General features: G+C 39.5%; 1 protein-coding gene across 5 annotated transcripts in view; it reads right to left on the bottom strand.

Annotated features, from left to right (window-relative positions):
- Nucleotides 1-2,305, bottom strand: part of LOC143570123 (uncharacterized) — a 151,353-nt gene extending 149,048 nt beyond the window's left edge. For 4 of the 5 annotated variants that reach the window (XM_077055862.1, XM_077055859.1, XM_077055861.1 and 1 more), the window contains exon 1: nt 1,887-2,305. In XM_077055862.1, the coding sequence (XP_076911977.1) occupies nt 1,887-2,272 (386 nt within the window). In that variant the 5' untranslated portion in view covers nt 2,273-2,305. Of the gene's footprint in view, nt 1-660; nt 847-1,609 lie in introns of all 5 variants that reach the window. The other variant, XM_077055860.1, reaches the window with a different exon arrangement.
- Between the last annotated feature and the right edge of the window lie 15,117 nt (nt 2,306-17,422).

Here is a 17,422-nt window from a genome sequence, read left to right on the forward strand (position 1 = left end):
AATGGTCTTGTTAGCTTAATTTGGACCTGATCAAGAATGGTCCATATCACACGTGGACCAAGGAGTTTGAGTTGTTTATTTTTTGGTTTTATTAGGGTATTTTTTATTTTGATAATTATTTATTTTTATCTGGTAAGATATAAAATTTGCCTTCTATTTCGATGTAAGAGAATCTATATATTTTATGAAACAGAACAGCCTGGTATTGAAGTTTAATTTTTACTACAAAAAAGGGTTTAAGGTTATTGTATTTTGTGTGGTTTTAATTTAGGGCTTATCATAATAAAAGGAGCCGAGCGGACTGCTCAACAAAAAATTAGTGTATTTCGTGTTTGTTTTTGGCCTGCATAACAAGCGGAAACAGCAACACTTTTTATAAATTTAGTGTGTATCCACACCAGATATCTAGAATTCTGACGTTAATTTGCAAGTAAACTAAAAGAAAAACCATATGGAAAAGCTTCAAAAAAGATCATAACTTAAAACTGAAAATGCAAATTGTGTTGTGATTTCGCATAAAACGATGAAACTGCATTGCCTGAATGAATGGATATTAAAACCTGTTGCTACATCAAACGAGGCCTTACGAGAAATGAATGTCAGGAGGTTTACATATCTTTGAAAATAAATAAAACCTTACACAAGTTGTTGAGTAAATACCTCAGGTAAGACGATTGTGAAGGTGCTCCCTGGAGAGCCATCTAGCAAATAGCTTTTGAGTTCAGAAGACAAAGCTTTGGGTGCTTGCCCCCACATGTACATTCCTCCTGGGTAGATCTTCAAGCTCTTTAGGTTCACAAACGGTGAAGGTTGATGCAAGAGAAGTTGCACAGATGAAGAAAGAAGCTGCAGAAAATAATATAAACGAAAATTACAATTCAGAACAAGAATATATGCAGTCTTCATAAGTATGTGACTATGTGTAATGTGTGCATTTTATAATTGCCGGCAGCATATCTTTGTGGAGTGTAATTTCATCTTCAATAAGGTTTTTGGCTAACTATTGTATCACAACAGAAATCACTTACAGTCCCACGTTCCTCGATCGATACTTGGTGCCATAAAAAGTATCAAAGCATGTTTCTATATCTAGTTTTGGCATTGCATAATTATGGAAATAAATTCCTGATTTTCAATGTAACTTAATATGTAATACCCAAACGCCTAGTTTGGAGATACAACATAACAAGGGGAAATCTCACATAACCAGCTTGACCGACCCAAAACCATGAATTAGCCTTTTTATAATTTTCTACCTAACCCTGCTGATAGCTTTTGATATATGTGGGATTCACTGGGTTTGGTGGTTGTAGTATAATTTTCTACCAGACATCTTTTGACTACTCGAACATCTGAATAGAAATGTACATATCTGTCGCGTTTCCAATACAATTATCTATTAACCAAGTATAACATAACACGCAGCCTTTTTCCCCCAGTATGGTCAATGGCTAATTTAGAATTTTTGGTCAGTCAACTTGGCTATATATGTAGTAAGTAGAGCACTCAAATACTCAACATGCCTCTTTCCTAACAATGCTTACGTTTCAACCTTTTGTAGTTTTTGGAAAAAAATGAAAATCACTGTAAGTTGCTTATTACATAATACCTCGACAATTTCCATGTTAAGTGCAAGGAGTTGGACATTGTGAAGCTGCTGTAGCAGACAAACGATTTTATGAGCATCCGCATTGAATATACAGGGAACACAGATATCTGCCTTCTCCAAGGAATGGAAACCGTCTATAGGTCGAGGCAAAGGGTGCGAACCTTTAAAGAGCAAGGAGGCAAGGTGAGGTGCAGAAATCACATATTCTGCACTACAGCCATTGATTGTGAGATTCTCAAGTCGAGGTGCAACCACATTGACAACCTTCACACCATACCAGCCATGTTCAAGTTTGAGATTAGACAATCGAGGATGAAAGATACAACAACCATTTGATCCCATTGTTTTGAAATTCCTTAATGTGAGATTCTTCAAGTTTGCACATTTTGAGATAATACCAACGCATTTGTCAGCTTCGTCATTACATAGAATGACAGAATGAAGATCCAATGTTGTCAATGCCGGGAGTTCCAAAGTTGATGCCGGAGAAAAAGAATAATTACGAAAATGACTCCTACGATTGCTTTCACTGGAGAAGCACGCTTTCAAACTAAGATGTTTGATAGACTGGGAACTAACGAGAGAAAGAGGAAATTCAAAATCTTTCTCAGGAAAACACACCACATTCAGCTGCTGGACATTGTGAGAGACTGCATAATTCATAATTCTTTTCACAAACACCTGGCTCACCTTTCCACGAAAATCTTAGCCAAGCCGATTATGCATTAATTTAGGAATAGATTATGATTACTTATTTAGAGATAATCATTGTATTTTCTTGTAGATATCTTTTCCTTATTTTTAGATTGTATTCTTCCCTATATATAGGGACATTGTTTTATCAATAGAGGAAGAGAGAATTCTATTGCTTTGACGTGGAGCGTCGTGAATCTGGGCAACCGCCCCAATCAGCATCCGAATAAGCAACCAATTCATGAGAGGCCGAATACAAAGGTGTTGCTAATGCAGTTGCAGAAACGACTTGGATTCGAAATCTGTTGTTCGAACTGCACAGACCTTTAACGCGAGCATCGGTAGTGTTTTGTGACAATATTTCTGCAGTTTATTTGTCCAATAATCCGGTTCAACACCAACGGACTAAACACATAGAGATTGATATACACTTCGTACGAGAAAAGGTTCGTCTTGGACACATTAAAGTTCTACATGTCCCATCGTCTATGCAGTATGCGGATATTTTTACTAAGGGATTATCTCGTGAACTATTCCAATCATTTCGGTCCAGCTTGAGCGTCTGTCCTCCTCCTGCTCAAACTGAGGGGGTGTCTTAGCCAAGCCGATTATGCATTAATTTAGGAATAGATTATAATTACTTATTTAGAGATAATCATTGTATTTTCTTGTAGATATCTTTTCCTTATTTTTAGATTGTATTCTTCCCTATATATAGGGACATTGTTTTATCAATAGAGGAAGAGAGAATTCTATTGCTTTTAGAAAATTGAGCTTCACTGAATGCACTTGTGCTAGATTGTACCGGTGGGACAGAACATCCGTAACAAATTTGGAGAACTTTGGTAACGTAGTGAAATCCTCACTTGAGAAAGTGAGATAGGTCATTGAAGTCCAAATGTACCTCCCTCTAGGTGACAAAACACTGATATCAATAGCTTCTGTGATCTTGAGGAAAGATAGAATTTTATGGATAAGATCATCCGGCAAGCTGCTTAATCTATCAGTACCTCCTACAACATCCATTATTCTCGTTTAAAGTAATTTTGCTCTTTTATCAAATGGCTGCAATTTAATTCAATGAAAAGATCACAAGTTCACAACATGCAAAAACAAGTGGTTTGTGTTCAGAAAAAGCTACTAGAACGTGTATCGTTTGTATGTTTTAAACCATAAACAAATAGGGTTGTAATCGAGCCAGTTCGAGCTCGAACATAAACGAGCTGGCTCAAGCTTTGCTTGTTTAAAGCGTGACCATTATTATTATTATTTTTATTTTTACTTTTATTTTTTTTACTAATTGGTATATATAAGACAAAAATATATAATTTTTAACATACATTTCATGTAATATTTATAAACTTAAGAATTTATAACATTATATATTAAATTTTAGGGTTTAACATTACATAGAGAATCAATTGCATATTTCCCCCTCTAAAACATGTTTAATTATATATTTACCCACCCAAAAAATTCAATTGCTTATTTCCTCATCTTTTAATGAAAATTCTATATTGACAAAATTGCTTTCATAACTTCTCTTATTTTGAAACACTCCAAAAACCCCTCCAATAAAACTTTAAAAAAAAATTAAAAAAAAAACATAAAACAAAAAAAAAACGCAAAATTAAAAAAAGTAAAAAACACAAAATGTTTCCCCTAAATTTTAGGTTTTAATTTTAGCGAGCAAGACGTACGGAGCCACAAGCCGAGCCTGGCTCGAGCTCGGCTCGTTTAGATTCAAGTTTTTTCCCAAGAAAACCGCAAACTTTTTGAACAACCCTAAAATAAAAAGAAAAAGGGCATCTGCAAATATATATATATATATATATAATGAAAACAAAACAAATTTAGTAGAGGAAATGCTGCTAATTATGTTGCAAGCAAATCAGTATATCAAGAGAGGGTTACTGGCTAACAAAATAATTAGCAATAAAAGGTTATGACTTACTACTAACAGATTCAAATGACTCGAGCAGAGACCGAAGAAGATCGCGCGTGTGTGTGTGTTGAAGATCAGTGATAAAAGGAGGCGACTGGAAAAGTTGAAAAGATTGTTTAAAGCTCCACTTGTAAACTATGAGTATTTGCACAACAATCGAGAGAACCAAATCTTAGATGATTACTAAAAATGAAGAAAAAAAAATACCATAAAAATATTAAGGGAAAATTCCTAATATAATCGTTTATGAAAATGGTTTTCATGTTTTAGGTGTTATTTGTAAAAAAATTCTCAAAATATGAATTATAAACTCGTCATAACGAATAATTTAATATTACACACAATTAGTTTGTTGAACCAATTAAAACTTGTTACGTGTCATTAAAATAACCGTAACAACCAGTTTCACTAATCATCTACTCGTGACGATTAAATAAGTTTCAAGCCTTGTGATCAACGCTCACGAGTAAATAAGAAGTCCTTTAGTCGCGACGAGTAGATTTTAAAACTTTTCAAGACACGAGTAGTTTATCAAACTAACCACGACGTGGTGTTTGTTTACCAAATACATTGAACCGGTTAGTTTACAAAATACTAACTGAAATGGTTATTTTGAAAGGTCAACTAATCGTTACGAGAAAATCCTGATCAATGACTAGTTTACATTTCCGATACGAGTATTTTAATATATATAATATATAATCCAACTTACCTTTTAATATATATAATATATAATGTGAAAGCCTGTTTGACATCTCGTCACTTTCATGTCGTGGTTTGCCATTTTCATCCTGTCACTTTCACCTCTCTCATAACACATATAACACATAGTTGAATATGTGTGTTTACAGCCTACACATGATGAATTTTTAGGTAGGTAAACATAAATCGATTTTAATGGTGATATAAAATATCAATACTGCTTTTTCGTAAATGTTTATTGTTATAAATGTTCTACTTAATAATCAACTAGTAGAAGCTCGCCGTGTTGCAGCAAAGCTGTAACGTGAATGCGGTTAGTATCGGTTAAACTCGTTACAGCTCCGACACTAAATTCAAAAATAAATCTGTAAAAGCCCAAAATAGTATTGATACACATACAACTTATGACTTACACGAAATCAGACGATATTGGATAGATTCGTTACGATATCGGCATTAATGAAAATATGGTTTTCTCAAAATGAAAAGATAACAAAAAAAAGTATTATAAAAAAATCGATAAACCCGGGCATTGCGGCGTTTAGTTTATATGAATTCGGCATTGGTTAATTCGTAAAGGAACATATCAAAAACAAAAACAACAAAGATCGGTAAAACCCCAGGCGTTAATTCATTCGGTGTTGGATAGGTTCATCACGGTACTATACTAGAGCTAAACACCTAAAAAATAAATTCATAAAATGATCATATTTAACAAAAATTAATAAAACATGGACGTTGTGACGCCTAGACGACACAAATTTGATCGGTATCATTTAAGTTGTTTAATAGTGGAACTAACAAAAAAAAAACTATATTCATGAAATAAACATATTTAAAACTAATAAAAAAAGCAATAGAAAAAAAAGCTAAACAATAAAAGAATTCAAATAAAATATTCCAAATATGTTAGCCGATTTTTATCTATGTATTATAACTAGTTTTTTTTCCCGGCGTGTTGCGCCAACAGGTCGATAAACATGGGAGGTGGTGAAACAAAAGCATTGATACGGTACGTCGACGCAAATTCGGTCGGTTTTCAGTTGCATGCGTTATTGTATCGGAACTAAGAAAAAAAACAAGAAATTATAAAATTAGGGTGGACCAAAGGCGTGGCGTCGATCGATAAAACTCGATCATTTGTAAAACCCGGTTGTTATCGATCTCGGGCGTTGAGACGGTTGAGTCTACACGAATTCAGCCGGTTTTCGTCATGCTCGTTACGGTACCGAAACTAAAAAACAAAAATCATCATTCGGTCGGCAGTCGGTTTTTTCATGTTCGTTACAGTTTCGGAACTAGAAAAAAAAATCATCATTCAGTCATTTTCCGTTACGGTACTAGAACTAAAACAAAACGCGGTGAATCTACACAAATTCGATCGGTTTCCAATGCATTCGGCACGGAACCGTAACTAAAACAAAATAATAAAATTAGAACAAAAACAAAATTCATATCGGTAGGTTTTCATTACATTCATTATGACCGACCAAACAAAAGAAACTACCAGTAGGGTGCCGCAAAATGGCTCAATCAGGGCTTTGCGGCACCAAACTCCTTAATTATGTTATCTAAAATATGTCACTATTAATTTTCAACCGTTAATCAAATTATTAAAAATACACTATTACCGTTAGTTGTATTCAAGTAAGTTGGTATCAAATGACAAAAACACTCACAACAAATAACAAAAAAATTTACATATTATTATCTCTCTTTATTTGTCTCTTTCTCTATATCACCCGGCTAAGAACTCTTAGAGTAACCACATCGGGCTTCAAAGCCCAATGTCCAAATCTAGCCGACAACTCACGTACATAAGACTATCAGGTGTGGATCACGATTTGCCGCTGAAATGATGACCTGGCGGGCGGTGCCGGCGGCAAACACCGCCCCAGGCATGTCGGGGTCGCCCAACGGCAACTTTTTCTGTGAATTTTCCACAACAAAAATGTCGCTCAAATCTGAGAGATGAGAGAGAGAAATGTATAGAGAGGAACAAGTGTGGTGGTTATTTGTTGAATGTTTTGAGTTTTGTTGATGTTTCAGATTAGGATCATGTGGTTAACTGTGAAGAAGACCATTTGTGTTAATTCTTTTTACTTTTTTTCTTTTTTAATATTTAGAAAGAGGACCCCACTTAAATAGTCAAATGTGTGTTCAAACTTGTTTGTTTATTTATATTTATTTTTTAAAATTAATGTTTATACTTATTAGTATAATAAATAAATGTTTTTACTTGATTAACTGGTAATATTTGATGTGATATTAGTTTAATGTAGTTATGTTAAATTTAAATTTAATTTTAGTTATATAAATATTATTATTAATATACATAAAAAGAGAAAAAAATAGTAAATTAGTGACCATTTTAGTTGAGTGAAATATGATATGGCTTTGACGTGACTATTTAAGATGGGAAGCAAAAAAACATCCATACATACCATATACGGAGTAAATAACCTAACATAAAGCAAAATTCATTGATGTGTTGGTAATGATTTTATTCCAATGGTTGCATTCACAACCCTACAACAACGAAACATGTGGGCCCTCCCCACCCATGGCTTTATGGGCATTTTGAAAGAAATATTAATGTATTTAAAACATAGAAAATTTTGAATAAATTATTTGATTTTTGGTTAATGTATTTTATTGTTTAAATGATTCATTTTTATATATTATATTTTTTAAATGTTAGCTAATGAGTTGTGAGAGACTAGACGAATATGTAACGTTCACTAGTCGGATCATTGAATTGAATGGATTTTATCTCAACGAACTATCGTGTTTTTGAACGAGTGTTCATGAACGTTGGCCTTAGGGAGGGTTTTTCCTTGATTGAAAAATAAGTGTATCTCGATGTGGTGAATTTAACCAGTATCCCGTTTGAAGGATTTGTTGGTCGTTAAAAAAATATTTTTTTAAATGTTTAATGTATCATTTAAATATATACAAAACATAAAAAGTAAATTTGTTATAAAAATAATTTAATTAAATAATAATTTGATTAAATATAAATTAATTGTGAAGGAAGGTGATGATGTGGAAGTTAGTTGTTTTGGAAAAAAAATAGGTTTTTAAGATAAATTTGAAATATGATATGACGTTAAGGTGACAGTTTGTTTATTGTTATAGATGCTCTAAAAACTCTGACAATCAAAAGTCTTGTTCTTACTTCTTACCCCTCTTGGCAATCTTGGAGTTGGATCATGCCAAGACAAAAAGTACACACATCTATTTGACAAAAGCAATGACATTCTAGTTCATATTGATACGTCGATGTCCTGAGCCGGCTAAACTTTTGCCAACACAAAAAACCTTAAAAGGTACTATGCGTCCACAAAAACATTCAATCAAAACAATACAAAACAATACATTTGCTAAAGTTTGGTCGGCTCAAAAAATGTATGCTAAATTTAAATGGACATGCTTTTGAATATTTACGAAATAAGAAATATGTTAATTCATGTGATAAAATTCGTCCGTATGTGAAAATTAGTTGATATAAGGAAAATTAGAGCGAATTTATTTACTGTTTATATAATTATGAATTGTTACCCTGCATAACCCAGTAGTCCAATATCCATCTAACTAGTGGGATCTAGGACATCATGCGCTTGAGGCCTTAATTGGCTTAAAAGACAAACTAGTGGAAGCTGCATATTACTTACCTTTTGATTCTTATGTGATTCCATTCGTTCTCTTGTGAATAATCGAAAAAAACGTGAAAGCAGAATCAGGCAAGTTACAACTTGTTCGTAGCTTTTATGTGACCCTTCACTCATGTTCGTAAATGAATGAACTTAATCATATCGGTAATTATATTCTATTTGATCACAACTGATTAGCTAAAAAACTTGGTTACTGGATGTTATATAAACGGATTCAAAAATATCTCAAAACATTCCAAATCTAGCTTCTGCTACAGATATTACATATTAATTACAACCCAAGTCACTTGATCGTTCCACACGATAGCAGCAAAAAGCATATCCCTATATGGTTGAGTTCATAAGTGCTAGAAGCTCAAAAGTTTACCCTCCCCAGTGCTAGATTTGGGTAATAACAAAAAACTTGACACCTGAAAGTAGAACAAAAACGAAAAATATGGCTCCAACAGTTGACATATTGATTATAATTATCACTTGGGAGTATAAGAAAATCATAAACTTACAATCTGCTAACGTGACGACTCCAGTGCTGTAGCAAGTTTATGAAAGTAGACACTTGAACGACTTAGATGTTTATCACACTGGATCTTTATACAGTCTGCTAGTTTACTAACGACAATGTTAGCCTCTGCACACAGACTAGAAAAGCATGGTTGCATCTTAGCCCTTTTTGATGCAGGTAGCTTTGCCAGTAATTCTTCAATGCATTGCAACTTTGATATAATGAGACAAGCCTTTTCTTTTTGCACGCCCAGATTTTCCCAATGGCCCTTGATCTGCGCCATGTTCCCCCCAATTTTCAGCTTCTTTGGTTCATGGCTCTCCACTGGTGCTTTCTCCCATGGAACCACGTGAGCACTGTTGGTCTTGATATTATCTTTCACTTCCTTTAAAAGCACTTGTAATTCGGCCACAACCTTATTTACTGCAATCTCCTGCATCAGATCATAGAACTTATAAGAAACATGGAAACACTCTCCGTTTATCATCATAGATTCCCAAATTTAAATGCATGTAACTTCAGGACACGGCAAGGAGAAGCTCAACACCTTTTATAAACTACAAATGTAAGTTGTGTTGAATGTACAAATTGTTGAAAATTAATAAATACCTCACGTAAGACCATTGTGAAGGTGCTCTTCGGAGAACTACCTAGCAGATAGCTTTTAAGTTCAGTAGACATGGTTACTTTCTTAGGTGCTCGCTCCGACAAGTATTTTATGTCTGGGTAAATATTTAGCCTCTTTAAGTTCGCAAACGGAGAAGGTTGATGTAACACAAGTTCCCTAGATGAAGACAGAAGCTGCAGAACATTTTATAAACAGAAATTACATATTCAAAACAAGAACACACAATGCAGCCTTCATAATAATGTCTACAGATGTATATAAATGCACACATACAAATCTCTCTGGAGTGCAATTTCATCTTCAATATGATGTTTGGCTAATTATTGCATTGACTGATCCAAAACAATTTATTAGCCTTTTAATAAATTTTATTACTTGACATTCTAAGAACTCTCAAACACTTCAATATGAATGCACACATTTGTTGCACTTCCAAATAATCATCTATAAACCAATTAAGACATAACATATGGCCTTTTCTCCCCCAGTTTGGTCAAGGGATTTAGAACTTTGAGTCGGTCAAACTGGCTATATATGTGATTTTATCTAATAACAATGCACTTTGATCACCTATGCAAGTAGATCAGTCAAATATGCAATATGCCTCTTTTCTAACGATGCTTATAAGTAGATCAGTCAAATTAATATGTAATATGCCTCTTTTCTAACGATGCTTAAGTTTCAACCTTTGGTAGTTCTTGGAAATAACTAAAAATCATTGTAAGATGCTCGTTAAATAATACCTCGACAATTTCCAGGTTAAGTGTAAGGAAGTGTACATTGTGAAGCTGCAGAAGCAGATTAACGATTTGATAAGCGTCTGCATCTTTTGGATAGGAAACACATATATCCGCCTTCTCCAAGGAACAGAAACCGTCTGTAGATCGAAGCAAAGGACATGAGCCTTTATAGAGCAAGGAGGCAAGGTCAGGAGCAGAAATCACAAACTCCGCATTACAGGATCTAATGTAGAGATTCTCAAGTTGAGGTGCAACCACATTGACCACCTTCACACCGCAGTCATGTTCAAGTGTGAGATTAGAAAGTCGAGGATGACAGATACTTATAACATTTGATTCCACTGTTCTGAAAGACCTTAATGTGAGACTCTTCAAGTTTTTACACTTCGAGAAAATACCAACGCATTTGTCAGCTTTGTCATCGCATAGAGCGACAGAATGAAGATCCAATGTGGTTAATGCTGGGAGTTCCCAAGTTGATGTTGGGGTAATTGAATAACTACGAAAACAATGCCTACGATTTCTGTAACTGGCGTTGGCTGTCAAACTAAGATGTTTGAGAGACCAGGAACTAACGAGAAAAAGAGGAAATCCAAAATCTTTCTCAGGAAAGCACACCACATTCAGCTGCTGGACATTGTGAGAGACTGCATAATTTAGAATTCTTCTGACAAACACCTGGCTCGCCTTTCCACGAAAACTTAGCTTCATCGAATACACTTCAGTTCTATTGTTGCGGTGAGACAAAAATTTGGTAACAAATTTGGAGAACTTTGGCAATGTAGTGAAATCCTCACTTGAGAGACGAAGATAGGGCATTGAAGTCCAGATATACCTCCATCTAGGCGACAAAACACTGTTACCGATAGCTTCTGTGATCTCGAGAAAAGATAAAATTTTATGTATGAGATCATCCGGCAAGCTGCTTAATCTATCAATACCAACTTCTACATCCATATATACTCGTTTTAAATACTTTAACTAGCTCGTCTACCCAACAACTGCAAATTAACAGAAGCAAAAACAAGTGGTTAATTTATATGTATGCATGCATGTTAACTGATAAACAAAAGAAATGGGGTCATCTGCATTATAATGTACTCGGCAAATGCTTATGAAGAAACGTGGATCTACTCACTGGTAGCAGATCTACTTTCCTCGGGTGTGATTAAACTATTTCACCGATGGTTCTTCTGGATCCGAGTTCTTCCACCTACAAAATGAACAGCGCCGTTACTTACCCCTCAGAAAGGGACAGAGGGGTCCTCTTTGGGGTAACCCTCCGGCGTGAGAATCAGTATCTTTTGGAGAAGATAATAATGTTGTATGTAAGTGAATCTCAAGAGTATTGCTGAATCGCTGAATACCCTTGATGATGTGACTGTGTGTCTTTCTGTAACTGACTGTGAGTGAATATGATTCAATATGACTGAATGTGATATCACTGCTTGTAACTGTCAATGATTGAGTGTGAATGAATGTGTCATCAAAGTGGAGTTGATGCTGTATTTATAGTGCTAGGGTTTCCATTGGTTGGGCTCAGCCTCGTTGGCCTCCTCCAACCGCACTGCGCCATGTGTCCTCTGGGACACCTGGCGCTTTCTCGTTGGTTGTAATCATGTGGTAGCACATGTGTCATGCTGAGTTGTCGACCTTTCATTTGGCAGCTGTCAACATCAGCATATTCTTACTCCTTAAAAAGATGCCTTCTAGAAGATTGTCTGACGTGCACAATCAAGGTTGCCCTAACCCTGATTTGGATAAGGACGAGGTTGATTATGTGCACGTGTGATATGCGCCCATCCTGAGGATGCGCGAAGTCTTCTTTTTATTCTCACGCGCAGATATTTCATGCGCAGGTGTGATATGCACGAGCGTGTGATATGCGCCGCGCGCTGGTGCGCCACGCGCATATGTGACGCGCGAGCATATGTGATGTGCAAGAGCATGCGATATGCGCCGCGCGCATATGTGATGCGCGAGCATATGATGCCTGAGCATGTTTTGTATGCGCCATGCGCCTGGGTTTTGGCTTTGTGCCTTCATAATGTCTTTATCTTGCGGGTTGACCCGCCTTGATTGGTGTTGAGGCGGGTACATACCTCTTCAAGCCCCCCCAGTCTAATGTGTGTCTTACCTCGCGCGAGCGTGGTGAGATAGATATTAGACTCACTGAATTGTCCTTTTATAGGGGGTTTTGTCGTTTTCCTGGTTGTTTCCATCATCGCGCGAAGTTCTATCCACTTTGTTGAAAACCAAAGGTCCAAACACGTGGTTGGTTGGTGGTGACGTGCGCCGTAAACGTGTCAGAGGTTTCGTGTGCTCGAGGTGCTACAGTTGGCTTTCACGTCCCCTCACAGCTGTCCTGAACACGTGTTGCACTCGCATTGGTTAGTACCTGCGAGTGGGGGCGCGTCACTGTGCCGTGGCAGGTCGGTTACATCTTTCTGTCCCCTCACACAGCTGTTAGGGACACGTGTCGCGCCTTCCTTGGGTTGCCCCTGCGAGTGGGGGCGCGTGGAATCCGATCAGCTGCCACTTTTCTCTCTCCTGGTCCTATAAAAGCAGGCCCTTAGGAAATTTTTATCTTCATCTTCATTGTTTCTAAAATTCAAATTTCTGCTTTCAAATTCTGATTTGAGTGTTTACATCGATTGGAATCCTCGATTATCGGCTATTACAGTTGTATGTCTGATAGTTCATACTCGTCTAGCCCTTCAATCACCTCCGTTGCCTCTCGAAGACGCCGTGTGAAATCTGTGGTGATGTCGACATTGAAGCAAAAAGGAAAGGGGAAGAAGGTTGTTGAAACCACATCGGAGGAAGTAGGGAGGACCAAGGCCACCAAAAGGTGGAATGAAATCCCCTGCAAATTGAAGCAGGCCGATCTCGACAACCTCATCGCCTCTCAGGGGTTTCCCACCCTGTTTGGCTGCATGTTGCCTAGGTCCGGGCAAACGGCGGCGGACCCGCCTGCCGGCTATATATCCCTATATAGCCACTTTTTCACCCACTGCAACCTTCGTCTCCCGATGACAAGGTTTGTGGGTGCACTGTTGAAGTTCTATGGGATTCACATATCCCAAGTCCATCCGTTTGGACTCGTGCGCGTGACTCACTTTGAGTTCATGTGCAAATCCCAGCGCGAGGAACCCACTCCTCGGCGCTTTCAATATTTTTATAAGGCCAAGATCCAAGACAATTGGATCTCTTTTATTCCTCGCAGTCAGAAGGTGAAGTGCTCCACTGTTTCATTCAAGAGCCTTCATGACTGGTCTGAGAGGTTTTTTTACATTAAGGCCGGTGTGATCCCCATCCGTATGACCATGCGCTCTATCACTTCTGCGCCTGCGGATGAGGATGTCCTCAAGAACCCAACTGGCGCATGGGTTAAAAAGCTGACCGCCGAACCATCCCCCGCGAAGAAAATTTGCGAGGAGGCGCTGGTTGGGGTCGGCATGAGCAGGCTCTGGGCCGACAGCGCGCTTGAGCCCGTTATCCAAGTCGACGGGTTGTGTAAGTGTTTTTGTTTTTTTTTTTTTTTTTTTTTTTTTGTTGTTGCGCGAACATCGTTCTTTTGCTGATATCATTTAACTTGTCTTTGCGCAGTCACCAAGGATTACATCCTTGCCGCTTATGATGAACATGTGGAGGGCGGCTCCGTCGAACTTGGCGTTGGGGAGGTTGGTTTCCCGGATCGCTTCGATGACATGTTCATCCCAGTGGATCTGGATTTTGACTTTGACGGTGACGCGCCTGGTAAGCCTTCGCAATCCTGCTCATTCCTTTAGAATACCCAAGTTTATTAACAGTTCTGTCGCTTGTTTTTGTAGATGCGCTTGAAAACTACGAGCTAGAGCTCGCGGAAGAGGAGGAGGAGGAAGAGGAGGTGCCTCTACTAAAGCGCAAAGCTAAGGGGAAATCTGGCGCAGGGGCCAGTAAGAAACAGAAGAAAGAGGACACCCCTGTCGCTCATCCCCATGCTCAAACGAAGAGACCTAAGGAAACCACAAAGGTGTCTTTAAGTTCTCTGCCTGTGAGAGTGGGCAGACCTCCTGTCCACTTGAGGTATGGTGCCGTCGCCTCCTCCGTTCGCGCTGCTGAAGAGAGAAGCCGCGCCGCGCCTGCAACAGGTATACTTTGCTTATCTTCATCTGACTGAGTTTTTATTAAACCGTTGGTTATTTGAATGATTGCAGAGCCGGCGACGGTAACAGATCAGCCGCAGGCGCCACAAGGTGCTACGGCTGCGCCGGGGACTCCATCGAAGTCCCCTGTTCTACCCTCTGAAAAGGGTAGAATGAATTTTATGGCGATGTTCGACGCGCGAACAGAGTTGCGCCAAGGTAAGTGTTGCACATTTGTCTTCTGAATTTTTCCTTTTGGACTTAGTCATAAACCATTCCTTGTTTATTTGTTCATAGGAGTTGTAGCTGGTACAACAGTTGCTGATGATACTCCTGGCGCAGCTGCCGGCGCCGCTGGTTCTGGTCCTGCTCCTGCTAGTGCTGAGTCTCCCCTTGTTGGGATAACCAAGGAGCAGGAAACGGTGTTGCGCGCCGAACTGGCGGCGTCGAGACCTCCTTCGCCTCCTCCTGCACGTAGCCCTCCCCGCGAGGCTGGTTTGGAGCCTTCCAGGTCGCAGCAGAAGAGGCCTGTTGAAGGAGACGAGGAGGACGAGGGGGTTCAAGGTGAAGACTCCTTAGGAGATCGCGCCAGCCCTGGGATGCCGCAAGTGTTCGCAGCGCAGACCTCTGGTGGGGCTGGCGCTGACTTTCCTGCTTCATCCCCGCAGGTATGTATTGATTTGTTGGTCCGCTTCGCGTATCTCCCTATAAGTATGTTTTATGACTTAGAACTTTTCTTACATTTTTGCAGGAAGGTGACCACGTTTACCGCCCGAGATGGAATATTAATGAAGAAAGTTCCTTTCAATCCATGGGCGTATGCGAGGACTTCTGGGCTCATGCCGTGCCTCCTACTGAAAGGAGGTATCAAGAGGAGCGCACTCGCGCGGACTTGCTGAACGACCATGTTTTCGCTGGGTCGGCTTTTTTCGCTGCTTCCCAAGAGCTTCGTCGTGATTATATTAAAGTACGCGACGCTCTTGTGGAAGCCCAGCGAGAGGCTAAGGTGGCCGCCTGGAACCTGTCTGATGCTCGCGCGCGAGCTGAGAAACTCCAGGCGGAGCTCAGTGAAAACCGAGCAAGTGCCAACACCGCATACATCAAGCGCGGGCATGAGCTCCAGGCTGCGCGGGAGAAGCAGCAGTTGGCGGAGGCCGAAGTTGCCAAGTACGCGCGCAGAGTGCGTGTCTTGGAACAGCAGGCCGAGGCGCGTGACCAAGCTATCATCAAGAGTATTACTGAGAAATCATCGTTGGAGAGCGAGGTTGCGCGCCTGAAAAGGGATTTGGCGGCCGCGCAGGCCGATAGAGATGAGGCCTTGGCCACGGCGGCGTCCAGCCAGGAAGCACTTGGTGCTGCGCAGGCGGAGAAAGAAAAAATTTTGGCGGCAGCAGGGTCTGACAAGGAGGAACTAAAAAAGGCTAAGGAAACTGTTGAGTTATTAAACTCTCAGGTTCCTGCCCTCGAGACGTCTGTTGCTGGCCTCGCGCAGGATCGCCAATGGCTGGTGTCACAGGGCATGGCTCGCTGCGCTTTGGCGATGAAATATTCCGCCGAGTTTCAAGCCCTTGTGATGGACTGCAATGCCGCCGCGCGTTTGGTGGGCCGAGCTGAAGGGTTTACGGATGGGTATGAGTATGGCATGTTGAGGAAGAACCCATCCGAGTACCCTTACAAGTTCGATGCGGCCTGCGCGGACATGGCCGCGGTGGGGGAAAAGTATATGAATACTCCCATCCCCATCCTTATGCAGGTACCTTGATCTTAATGAGTTTTACTTTACTAACTTTTCTAAGTGTTTGTACTCATTACTTTTCTAATGATTTACAGATAGCTGCGCTTGCTGACCAGCCCGACCTCGGCGCACTAAAGAAGTTGCTTGATGATTGCGAGAGGGCTGGTGGCGATGATGGTGGCGCGGGGGATGTTGCCCCTGCCAGCGGCTCTGGCGCGGCGAAAGAATCTGCTCGTGACACCGTTGTGATCGAAGACTCCAATGAGGAGGAAGAACTTGACTATGGTCAGTTCGGAGATGAAGAGCAGACCGCGCCAGATGCTGCGCGAGATGATGAGGATGATGAAGCGGCTGACGTCGACGTGGAGACTTGAGAAGCCCTTCATCAAATGTTGTATATTTATCTTTTATACTTGTAGTTTGTAACTCATCATACTTGTAAATTTCGATCCAATGAAATGAAACTTGTTATCTCCTTTTCGTATCTTGCGCATTTCCATTCATCTCTTCATGTTTGGTTGTATAGATATAAGATATGCTTGAACGTTAAAATAAGAACAAGGTTGTAAGGAAATTATTCAGTTAACCTCTGTTCTATTTTGTTTGTGGCTCTCGCAGTATCTTGCTCATGCTGACATGCACGCTAATTTTTCGTTATTTCTTTTTCGCGCGTTGGTGTCACGCGGTATGGAAGTATGAGTTTAGCCATTACATGTCAGGTTGTGTTACTCAGATATCCACTATGGTTCCGCGCGCGGCCTCGACCTGAGACCTTAACATGATATGGCATGTACTTTGCCTTAGTTTTGTTTAAGGATTTTTATGATCAGGCTGCGCGGGGTGTAAGATGGATGTATGTGAGTGTTTTGAGCTAAGGCTCTTTGTTTTGGGCTAAGGCCCTGACGATTTTAGAGTTAAGACTCATTAACGTGTTTGAGCTAAGGCTCGTAATTTTGGGCTAAGGCCCTGACGTTTTAGAGTTAAGACTCGTTAACTCGTTTGAGCTAAGGCTCGCGCATGTATGTTTTACTTCGCTTTATTTTGTTTTGAAGTCAATATAGTGTTGT

The sequence above is a fragment of the Bidens hawaiensis genome, unplaced genomic scaffold (genome assembly GCF_021521415.1).
Source record: "Bidens hawaiensis isolate Kalapana, Puna unplaced genomic scaffold, B.hawaiensis_p1.1 tig00024824_1, whole genome shotgun sequence".
NCBI lineage: Eukaryota > Viridiplantae > Streptophyta > Magnoliopsida > Asterales > Asteraceae > Bidens > Bidens hawaiensis.